Source organism: Semicossyphus pulcher, unplaced genomic scaffold (genome assembly GCF_022749685.1).
Source record: "Semicossyphus pulcher isolate SPU_LCO1_2020_fin unplaced genomic scaffold, fSemPul1.0.p SCAF_4, whole genome shotgun sequence".
NCBI classification, from domain to species: Eukaryota; Metazoa; Chordata; class Actinopteri; order Labriformes; family Labridae; genus Semicossyphus; species Semicossyphus pulcher.
In genome coordinates this window covers 11,803,495-11,816,006 of record NW_027211715.1, presented here as the reverse complement: position 1 = coordinate 11,816,006, position 12,512 = coordinate 11,803,495, and the positions used below count along the sequence as shown (strand labels likewise).

Below are 12,512 nucleotides of genomic sequence, written 5' to 3'. Positions count from 1 at the left end.
GGCAAGGTAAGACGTTATGACAGCAAGAAAATATTAATTCTGCCGAAAAACGACGCATCTGACTGTAAACAAACAGGCGATGAAATGCTATAATTACGATAGTAACGTTGGTAGTTCGTCAGACTACAAAAGGTAACTAAACGTTACGAGGGAGGGAATTTTATTTTATACCACATGCAGAATTGAATATTATTTAATTACCGTTGGTTAGTTTTAGACTTTGAAGGGAGGCGGAGTTGTTCTTGTTCAAATTTTAACTAAGTGCTAAGGGACATGCCAGAAAGGTAAGAATTGCTTTAACTGTGAATTATGTAAGATGGCAAATGTCTTGTTTGTCATGGGAAAGGTTGTGTCTGCTGCTAGTTATGTAACTACACTGTCACGAGCACATTTGTATACACCCTGAGTAATTATCAGTCACCTGTCTGGTCGTGTTAGTAGTGACTCATTCCTGCGTGTTGAACAAAGAAGTTTTAACAAGATTGAACAGGCTCTATCAAACCTTTGGCGCTTCAAGTGAGGACAAGGAAAGTCTCCCTCCTGCTGCAAGTTGAACTCGCTTCAACAATGTGGATTTATAAGTTTCTGCTGGGTTTAGACCTCAAGTGGCTACTCCTGTTTGTTTTTATTTTCATCATAATAGCAGACTATCTCAAACACCGGAATCCTCCTAATTATCCTCCAGGACCATTGGCTTTACCAATTGTGGGGAATTTCTTAAGTATGGACACAAAACAACCTCACATTTATTTTTCTAAGGTAAAGTTTAATACGACAGCTTCATTGAACAGTGTGTGTTCAGAGGTTAACTGTGGTAGAATTGCTGAATGGTTTTAGTCATACACTTTAAATTTGTTAAAAGTTAAGTATTACCTGAGCATGTTTTCATGAATTAGGTCTGTACTGTCTTGAGACATTGTCATTAAAGACGTTGAGCAATATCATTCAGGATGAGGCCTATGTGGACAATAATATGTAAAACTTTGTTGAAAGAAATGGAAATTCAATTCTTCATTTAATGGAGGTAATACATGCAGTAATGTGTGTGGTTCGTAAGTGTTCATTTATTGATTTACTATCCACAGCTGGCTGACATTTATGGGAATGTGTTCAGCTTCAGCTTTGGCAGAAGAAAGATGGTGTTTGTATCTGGCTACAAGGCAGTGAAGGAAGCCATTGTGACACAAGCTGAGAACTTTGTGGATCGACCTCCTGATGCAGTCCAGGACAGGTTCTACTCAGGAACCTCAGGTTTACAAATCTCTCCTTCTTGTCCTTGGCTGAAAAAACATTAGTCTTGCTGCTTTTACCCTACTTAAATTGCATGCATTTGTGAAGGTGGTCTGTTCATCAGCAAGGGTGAAACATGGAGGAGACAGCGACGCTTTGCCATGTCTACATTACGCAGCTTTGGCCGGGGCAAAAACACCATGGAGCAGAGAATCTGTGAGGAGATCCGACACCTGCAGGAGGAGATAGAGAAGGAGAAAGGTGGTTCACAAGGACTACAACACAAGCTCATAATCAGAAGTAGTAGGTCTTTAGCAGTGTTGTGTAAACAGAAACTCCTTTCCTGCAGGTGAACCTTTCAACCCGGCAGACCTCTTCAACAAAGCTGTGTCCAACATCATTTGCCAGCTGGTGATGGGGAAAAGGTTTGACTACAGTGACCACAACTTTCAACGCATGCTGAAATGTCTGTCAGAATTTTTTTTTCTGGAGGGCTCTGTATGGGCTTGGGTGAGTTAATAATAGCTTATAGTATTCAGGTGGTAATGTGACAGTCAATACTCCCAGGCTGACTGAGAGGTCCATGTCTATGGTCAAAAGTTTCTCCCACCTGTTTTCTTGCATGTAGCTCTACGTGATGTTCCCTGGAGTGATGAAACACTTGCCAGGTCCTCACAACAAAATGTTCAGTCACTTCAAAACCCTCTTAGACTTCATCAGTCAGGAGGTACAAAGGCACAAGAAGGACCTTGACCACAAAAATCTCCGGGACTACATAGACGCTTTCATCATTGAAATGAAAAACGTATGTAAAAACTACATTAATACCTTAAGTAATACCTTGTAGCCCTTCCTGTCAATCTACCAGTCATTGACCCTTGTATCTATTCTGCATTTTGGAATAGCACAAAGAGACTGATGTGGGCTTCAATGAGAACAATCTGGCTGTGTGCTCTCTGGATCTGTTCCTGGCTGGCACAGAGACAACCTCCACCACTTTGCTGTGGGCTTTGGTTTTCCTCATCCAAAACCCGGATATCCAGGGTAGGTGCAATGCTGCAGTCTTTACTTATCTAACTGTGACAACAAAATAAGATCAGATCAGATAAGATAATCCTTTATTGACCCAAAGAGGGCAAATTCGGGTGTTGCAGAAGTACAAAGACATAATAGCAAGTAAGTAAATACAGTATAAAAATAAGAATATATAAAATAAATACAACAAAATAAGATAAGAGGTATATAGCCTACAACTGGTATACAAGTAGTGACAGTGACAGTTATGAGATAAAGTGACATACAAATGCAAAATGCAGCAAAATGTTATTAGTATGAAATAATACAGTATGAGGAATAAGGTATAACATGTAGTAATGTATAGGTGCAGTATAAAAGTGGCAATAAAATACAGTATGGTATATACAGTATGTTTATGTATATAATGTAGCATGATATGGAAAAATAAATGAATAGTAAAAATGTCATATAAAAGTAACATTGCAATAATATAGTATATTAGTATAATATGATATACAGTATGTGGTATCAATAATAATAATAAATGTATGATAATAATGTAAAGTACAGCAATAGAGACAAGTCATCGGATATAATAGGTGTTGTACTGTACAGTATTCATAATATATTATGAATATATACATATAGAATACTAGAATATAATACTATATAATATACTATACTATATAACAGTAATAATAATAATAATTATAATAGTATTATATAGTGCAGTATAATATGAAGGTAAATAGTAGGTACAATATAGTATATGAGGATATAACAGCACAGTATATAGTGAGTAGATAACGAGTAAGTCTTGCTATAAGTACAAGAAAACAAGACCGTGCTGGTGGCACTGTGAGGCAGCTCTTTGAGCTATATGCTAACATCAGCTCGCAAACTTCCCTTACAAGGACAATGCTAACATGCTAATGCTTACCCTATTAGTTTAGGATGTTAGCATGGTAATATTATACAAAATAGTCTACAGTTTAGGCTACAGCTGGGGCTGTTTGAAATTAATGTTCGAGATGATACAGATGATGAGATTAAGAGTAGTCACCAAGAGACTAACAAACTGAGCAACTTTGCCATAGAGCCATTTCACTACGGCTAAGAATGATAGGAATTGTTTGTATACGGCTTATTTTCTACATAGAGAGTTTACACAAGGAGATTGTTTGCATATGTCCAAATTTATAAACTTATCTAGTGGGTAATGGATAAAGCTCTGAAGCAGATAAACAGTTCAGATGAATGTTTCTTTTGAGCGATAGTTACAGAGGCTTAAAGTTAAAGCAGAGGAAAAAAGTGTTTTACACTTAAAAGTTGTGGAGTCAAGGAGTGAAATGTTCAAATTATGTCGAATCTGTCTAAAACAATGCTCACATGCCTGTATATTTTAGTTCAGTGTAATCACTCCTCCTGTCCAAACTGGTCACAAAGCTATCAAGGGAAGAAACTCATGGACCTCATGAGTTACTTGATCATGAGGTACAACATTTTTTTCACTTCCTCTGTCACCACAAGCTTCTTTAATTTGATTTTATTTTAGACAAAGTCCAGGCCGAGATAGACAGGGTGATTGGACAAAACCGCCTGCCCACTATGGCTGACAGACCCAACCTGCCCTACACTGATGCTGTCATCCACGAGATCCAGAGATTTGGAAATATTGTTCCTCTAAATGCACACAGAATGGCTTCCAAGGACACGATACTGGGAGGTTACTTCATCCCCAAGGTGCATGTCGTACAAATTCAATACTTAACTTGAGTAAATCTGAGAGCTGCTGCAGCATCGCTTGAGTATAACCTTGTTGTTTTTCAGGGTACGACACTGCTTCCCAGCCTGACCTCTGTGCTCTTTGACAAAACTGAATGGGAGACTCCAGACAGGTTCAACCCTGGACACTTCCTCACTTCTGAGGGAAAGTTTGTAAAGAGAGAAGCTCATCTGCCTTTCTCTGCAGGTAAACTACGTTCAGTTCAACCTTAAGCTTAACTTTAACCAGAATTCAAACTTCCTCCTGAGCTTTTTCACTATTATGTGTGTTGTTGTTTTTGGTCATTTCAGGGAAACGTGTGTGTCTAGGAGAAAGTCTCGCCAAGATGGAGCTGTTCCTGTTTCTTGTTGGTTTACTACAGAAGTTTTCTTTCTCTGTTCCTGACGGAGTAGAGCTAAGTACAGAAGGAATTGCTGGAGCTACTCGAGTACCGTACCCGTACAAGGTTTACGCCAAGGTGCGTTGAATTGAATAACAACTATCTATCAGCATGTAATAGACAAGAAAGATCAAAATGCTTCATGTCTGTCACTGTTGTGTGATTGCCTTTCTGTACTGAGGACCCGTTTATTTGCATTTGATTCTGTGTGAATGTTATTCTTTACAAAAATGTCTTTGTATTGACAGGACTGTTTATATGATGTTCTCTTTGTCTTTGTTATTAATGAAATTGTACAGAATAAATATATTCTGTAGATGCACTCTATCTGTAAGGGTAAACTTATTTTTTACAGTTAATTAGCATATATATTAGTGAATATTTATTAGTGAATATTGACAGAACATTTACCTATCTAACATGACTACTTCATGATTTGTGTGACAAATCTGGTTATGACTCATGATGGACAATTTCAAAAATACAAATTTTGTCTTTTTCATATTGCACACATTTTTCTCCCTTTTCAAACTGGTGCCTACATTACCTCATGCAAGAAGCGATATACGAACACATTTTTTCTTATTTTGTTCGTATCCATTGGTTTCTGGGGTTCACCAGTTTTTTCTTATTTTTGCTCTTCTCTTAGGTAAAAGAACATTTTAAGATTGGTGGAGAGCACTCTTACCAAGATAAGAAGAAAACCTCCAGTTTTCACAGTCCACAAATGTTTGTCCAATGCACGGAAATATACGTTTTAAAACTGAGAAACATAAAAAATGCATCATACAATCAAATTTAGATTATTATATGTTTTAAGGGGAATTTTGATGATAGGATTAATTTAATTTTGGGCTAACCCTAAAGAGATACTATTAGTCACTTGATCCCAATTAGGCAGAGAGTGCACTTTTAGAGATCGCACAGATGTAACATGAGACGGATGAATGCTTCTGAGCCGTTTTAGATTGCAGATTCCATCTTCATATCAAACTCATATCATATTCATTTCACTGTTTTTTATTTCAGTAACCGTGCGTCACTCGGCTGACTCGGCATTCACAGCATCACAGATCTTTTGCCATTGCTGCATTTTTGATGTACCTGTTACGCAGTTCTCAGTTTTGTGCTATGTGGCGGCACCTAATGCACACGTCCCGATTTAAACAGATGTCCACAGTTGGTTCCCGTTGTCATGGTGTTAACTCTTGATTTGCAATAGGTTCAATCACTATTGTGTCACATCATTTGGCGATAGATAGTGACCTCACAGAAATTTATTTAAATGGAAATCTTTGTGATTATATCTTTAAGTTGATTTAAAAGTACTTTGATTTCGCAACTGCTGTAGTTCTTCTTCTTCCTACCTTTTTTCAGTGGCATTTCTTCTTCTCCTTGTGCCCGATTTGCACATGGCACAACATGCACCTGCCCTTAAATGTTGTTTAAGGGGCATTACCTATGCTAATTGCAAAAGGTCAACCATGCCCCTCCAGTTTCAGATCAAGTGGGATTCATCATTCAGCTCTCCTGGGTAAGAGCAGATTGGGGTGGTTAAGAACGTTTGGGGACTTCTCTTTTTTTTTCTCTTAACAGAAAATTAAGAGAAAATTTAAGAGACTGTTGCTGCATGAGGCTCATTGTTTCAGCTATCAAATACAGGAAGAACATCTGCCAAAAAAAGTCTTTCAGAAGCCTTTAATTAAAGCCCTCCCCGCAGAGGAGGCTATCATGCGGGCGCAGGCTAGTAACCTCCAGCAGCTGAAGGAGCCAGATACCAAAAAAAAATCACCAGCACTTAGTTTGCTAACAGAGACTGTGGAAAAAACAACGCCAACTAAGCAGTAACTCACTGATGTTGAGAACATTTAGCTGTGAGAGCACAGGCGCACATAACTATCAGGAGAAAGTCTGAAACGGTAACACTGCCTGGGCACTTCACAAAGATATTTTCAGCCACTCCGCCATGAAACAACGCTGAACAGTAGCCACATTGAGAACAAGCTAACGTTAGCCCAACTGCAACACCATCGTAACACAACGTCTCAGTAACCGCAGTCATCTTAGCAGTGTGAAACAAATACAGCAGAAATTAAGCTGGGGTAATAACCGGTCGAGCAGAACTGTCTAACTCAGCATCGCTTTTTAACCCTCTCAGGTCCCGTAGCTCTCTTCACCTCAGAAATGCCGCACTAATGTTTACTCTCGTTTCATTTCTGTCTTGGTCCAACTCTTTCTTTTTAGCTTGCTTTTTCCTCATTTCTCAATTGTTTTTAAGCCTTTGTGGACACAAACCGGCCAATGCTGCGCACACTGAAGAAATTGAGCTTTACCGTGTGAGCATGCGCGGAGTAGCGATGCTGTGCAGCGTGTGATTGACAGCAGCCTGAAAGTCTGCTCAGCTCTGATTGGTTGTGTGTTTCGGTAGCGCTTGTTCCTTACAAATGCCATTAGGAGCAGTAGGAGGAGCCAGACAATAGGGGTTGTCTGCGGCCTGCAAGACCATTCAAGTTACGCTTTTCCTCTCTTTTTTCCCCATACTGCTTTGCCAACTCCCTCTACCTTCATCATCAGTCTCCATGGTAGATGTAACAAAACATGGGTGTTTTATTAAAAAATAGTCCGAAATGGCCAAAGTTGAAGCAGACTCAGCTTCTCGCAATCCTCCCTCTGCGCTGCCAGCCTGCTGCGCTGCCTTCCCGCTTTTACATCTTGCAATGTTATGTGTTTTTGGTGCATTCCATTTGTACAAAGAAGTCATAATTTTCAAGTTCCCAGTTGGCTGACTTGGAAAGTCAGAGGAACCTCATCAACCCCAACCTCATAATCTCTGTGCATCAATAGTAAATAAAAGCTGTAGTATTAACTGTTTCACTTCTGTCTTATTTGTGTCTCATTGACTCAGTCGTACACACAGTACTGTCCAATTCCGACTTGTTGTACTGGAACGCAGTCAACTTGGGTGTGACGTCATTCCTAGTTCTGAATTCCAACTTCCAAGGTAAATGGAAGGCACCATATGATCAACTTCAAAGAAGGAGGCGTTTCTTGTAACAGGGGGCAAATCTTGTAGCAGGGGGGCGTAACTTGCAGGCCACAGACAACCCCCTCTCGAAAATAGGGCTTTAAATGAACAGAAACTGAGAGGGTAAACACTGATGGTGGCAGTAATGCAACATTGTGTACACCAATTGGTGTAAAAGCCTTGAAGAAGAAGAAGAAGAAGAAGAAAAATAGGAAGGTTGTTAACTTCCCTGCTCCTTTTCCTCTGCTCCGCCAGGTGCAGTGTCACTTTGCCTGCACTTTGCCGATGTCTCTCTCTTGCTTTACCAGTCGCTACGTCCCCGCCCCCCTGACTCGAGTTTAAGCAGGAGGACAGGTGAGATGTCGCAGCAATCATGTCATTGCTGAAATAAACAATCTCTCCTGGTTGTTCCAAAACAATAGTAGGAGTAAGAAGACCCTGAGGTAACTTCTTCAAATATTACATTATGCACGTTTCTCTTCATCATGATAGAAGGTGCTATTGTTTAATTAGACCACCATTATTGTGTGCTCACACAGCATGCGAGTCAGACAGACAGACGTAGATAATAAACATCTTGTACTTGTACTTTTACTTTCAATACTTAAGTACAATCATGACAACAAAAACTTTTGATACTTGAGTAAAAGTTTTAAGGTATCTGATCTTTTTTGTACTTAAGTAATATTAGAACAGCCAAATGACAAAGTCATTTTCTGGTTTGATATCTGTTCTTTTACTCATGTAGCCTATTGCTTTCAGGTACTTTATCCACCACTGCTCGCGGGCCATGTGGGCATTTGCTCGTGTGGTGAGATGGTGGCAGTGAAGGTTTAAGTAGATTGCAAACAACGATAACTCAAGCAGGAGCAGGCAATGCCACCTTGGGAATTTCATCCAAGGAAATAACAGCCAATATCACTACTGACACTCAAAAAGACTTTCAGCTTTGCTTACTCAGCGGCAGGAGATGTGATTCCATCAAAATATCAAAGCTTTATTATTTAAAAAAAGGAGCACTATATTAAAAGGAAGGCCAGTTCACACACACAAAATTCAATCACTCAAGGGGAGCAGCAGAGCTGAGGCCTAGACCTAGGCCAGGTGAGAGAAAATGTGTGCTAAATTAAACAAAAGAAACAAAACAAAATAAACTAACTGACACTAAATAACTAACTAAAAAACACACAAGGTTACCCTTAGAAAGTAATCAACAGATGTTGAGAAACGAGGAAAAATAACAAAATAAACTACATGAATCCAGACTTCATGAATAGTGAGGGACACGTTGGTTCAAAATAACAGGAATAACTGAACCTGACGGAACAATATTAAACCCCCGCGGCGGTTGGATGGCCGGCCTGAGGGAAATAAACAAACAAGTCATTAAGGCAAACCCCACTCACAGAAAGGAGCTTGCATTCATGCTGAATTGGCCCACGGTTAAGAAGACAGGCTAAAAACAGTAATACCACTGCATTAAACAGAACCCAACTATCCATAAGGTAGGGTAAGCAGCAAAGCAACGCAGGGTGAACAAAGTCAGGCAAAGCAGCAGCGTCCTTGCAGCATGAGCAACACAGCAGTTCCCCAGTAAGGCTGCTAATCAGTCTCTGAAATACATGCACAGAGGAATTAAAATTATGGGAGGGGGCTACACACCTGGGATATCTTCAGATATAAATTATCAGAGGAAGAAACGTCACCTTTAGTTCAGAAAACTCTTGCAACCTTACATCATGACCATCATGGGAAGTACAGCCTTTTCTGGCTCTGCACTTTACACTCTGAGTTGTCTTGGTATATTTTCCACTATACTAATAGTACTGACGCCCCCTATTGGTCCTAGCCTGCATTAGCATACAGCAACCACTTCATAACATCCCTCCCCTCTTAAATCCAAACTACTATGTAGTCATCATCATCTCAGCGGGTAACAGTCCAGTTGTTGACTGTGGAGTGATGCGATAGCCAAACAAAGCCCTGTTCAACTTTATCTCCACTGTAACACCGGTGCACTTTTTCATGAGCTCTCAAGTTTGTACAGCTCTTTCAGCCAAGCCGTTAGATGAGGGGTGGTATGGTGCTGATGTGACATGTGTGATTCCATTTCGTGTCATGAACTCTTTGATTTGTTCACTGAAAAAATATTGTGCATTGTCAGACACAATCATCTCTGGGATCCGATGTGAGCTGAAGCTGTTTCTCAGACAGTTTACTGTGATTGCTGATGTAGCTGAGGTCACCGGGTACACATCTAACCACTTTGAGTGTGCATCCACAATCACTAAGAACATTTTACCCATAAAAGGACCTGCATAATCTATGTGGAGTCTTCTCAGGCCACTACCAGGGGTGGAGTGATGCACATGCAGGTGCCTTTTTGTGTTGAAGTCATGTGGTGCATGACTTTACCTTGTTCCCAATGTCAGTGTCCATGTGGGGCCATCACATGTAACTTCTTGCCAGGCCTTTCATGCGGCTCATTCCTGGGTGCGACTGATGTAGCTGTTCCATCGTAGGAGCTCGTCCCCTCTCCGGGATCACAATGCGGGCCCCCCACAGTACACAACCATCCTGTACACTCAGTTCATGTTGTCTCTGTCTGTAAGGCATAAAGTCACTGTCATGGATATTTGGCCATCCTCTCAGGACATACTCATGCACCCTGGAGAGTATGGGATCCTTAGTTGTCCAATTCTGAAGCTGTTCTGATGTCATCAAAGGTGTCTGCTCTCCAACATCCAACATCAACACATGTTCCTCTGGTGCTGGTCTACCGTGTTTCTCTGGTAGTGGAAGACAGCTAAGAGCATCAGCGTTACCTGAGTTTACCCGCTCTGTACATGATAACATACTCATAGGCTCTTAACAGTACAGCCCACCTCATTATCCTCTGGGATGCCATCTGCGGTATAGCTTTCATCTCATGGAATAGAGTTATCAATGGGTTATGATCTGTGCAAATCACAGATTTCCTTCCATACAGATACTTGTGAAAATACTGTACTCCAAAAATAACAGCTAATCCCTCTTTATCTAGCTGGCAATAGCTCTTTTTAGCAGCTGAAAGTGTATACAATGGCAGACACACCAGTAAAAACCTGAAATGACGATCACCGCAGCCGTTTTATTACACCACCAAAACTATCAAAGCAGATACACATCAAACCTGTGGAAATCCGTGTTTTTACTGTGAACGGTTATCTACAGCTTATTCTACTTGACAAAACCACCAGCACAGCAGAAAAAACAGAACCAACTAAGCAGTAACACACTGATGTTATGAACATTTAGCCGTGAGAGCACAGGCACACAGAACTATCAGGAGAAAGTCTGAAACGGTAACACTGCCTGAGCACTTCACAAAGATATTTTCAGCCACTCCTCCATGAAACAACACTAAACAGCTGCACCATCGGGAATAAGCTGACGTTAGCCTGACTGCAACACCAACGTCAAATGACAGTAACCGCAGACATCTTGACAATATGGAGACATTTTTTGAAAACAAGTGTTGTTTCTCAGACATCAACGATGCGCAGGTGATGAAAGAACCTCCGTTGACACTGACTTGTTTGCATAAGAATAGGTTTATTACAAAGTATCAGCATCGATCAGGCTTCTAGAATACCTGGGAGAACACCCTCAGCCAAAATAGTGTCTCCTCGAATCACAGTTCAACATGCACTTATATATGATCGAGTTGATTGCATGTTTCTTTTACCATATTTGGACGGAGACCCCTTTTCTTTCAGGCCGAGGGGCGCATGATACATCAACTTAAAAGGAGTGGTCCTCTTCTCACTGTGCATGTCCATAGCGTCATATACATAATTTAAGACAGGGCATATACCATTATTTTACTACTCTTACATGAAACATTCCAGAGCTACTTGTGTAAGCAAGTCACGTCTCAGGTCAGATACTACACAGGTACTGCAGAAATTAAGTTGGGGTAATTACCTGTCAAGCAGAACTGTCTAACTCAGCACCGCTTTTTTATCCTCTCAGGTCCGGTAGCTCTCTTGACCCCAGAAATACCGCTCCATTGTTTCATCTCGTTTAATTTGTGTCTTGGTCCAACTCTTTCTTTTTTGCTTGCTTTTCCTCATTTCTCTTCTTTGGTTTAATGGTCTTTGTAGTGTAAACCGTAGTTGGCAATGTAGGGATGGGCAGTATTTCATTCCCATGGTTGTTTTTTAGCCATTGTGGACACAAACCGGCTGATGTTGCGCACCCTGACTTGGCTTGACCATGTAAGCATGCGCGGCGTAGTGGTGTTGCGCGGTGTGTGATTGACAGCAGCCTGAGAGACTGCTCAGCTCTGATTGGTTGTGTGTTTCGGGAGCGGTGGATTCTTACAAATGCCATTAGGAGCAGTAGGAGGAGCCAGAGGAACATTAATTTTTTCACAGATGATCTCTCTCATGTAATACTGCATGTTAAAAGTGACAGTTTGAGCAAATATGATAAAACGTTAGTTTTAATTTTTTAAGTTTTTAATCCTCTTATCAACATGGGAATGGACAAATATGCTTCCTTCATGCAAATGTATATTTATAATTACTGCAACATTCCAAAACAATGACAAATGTCCAGAAAATTCTACAGAATAACCTCAAAGGTACTGCATGCTCAAAAATATGCTGAAAGCATAACATGGCAATCATTGCATTGCTTTGTTGACTGAATTATTTTTGGCGCATGCCATTTCCGGGTCTGCTCCGTACAGACAGTTTTAGTCCGGATTCTACAGAATCTTTTATAAATGAGGCTAATGAGTTAATATATATCACCTCACTTGGTGCAATCATTCGCTCCCATGGTTTCTCATACCATTGCTATGTGGACGATACCTAACTGCTGGTACAGGCTTTTGTGATATCACGCAATGATTAGTGCAACTCCCTACTGGCAGGCCTTCCTGCATGCACATTTAAACCTCTGCAGATGATCCAGAATGCAGCAGTGCGACTGGTCTTCAATCAACCCAAAATGGCACATGTCTCTCCACTGCTCATATCCCTCCACTGGCTCACAGGCGCCGCTCGCATCAAATTCAAAACCCTGTT

General features: G+C 40.6%; 1 protein-coding gene across 1 annotated transcript; it reads left to right on the top strand.

Moving 5' to 3' along the window:
• The first annotated feature begins 531 nt into the window (after window positions 1-531).
• LOC138606973 (cytochrome P450 2J6-like) lies at window positions 532-4,603 on the top strand. The gene is made up of 9 exons (XM_069679471.1): window positions 532-759; window positions 1,086-1,251; window positions 1,339-1,491; window positions 1,580-1,740; window positions 1,859-2,035; window positions 2,136-2,274; window positions 3,803-3,990; window positions 4,078-4,219; window positions 4,324-4,603. Exons 1-9 carry the CDS (start codon window positions 568-570, stop codon window positions 4,497-4,499), a joined length of 1,494 nt encoding a protein of 497 aa, XP_069535572.1. The 5' UTR covers window positions 532-567; the 3' UTR covers window positions 4,500-4,603.
• The last annotated feature ends 7,909 nt before the right edge of the window (window positions 4,604-12,512 follow it).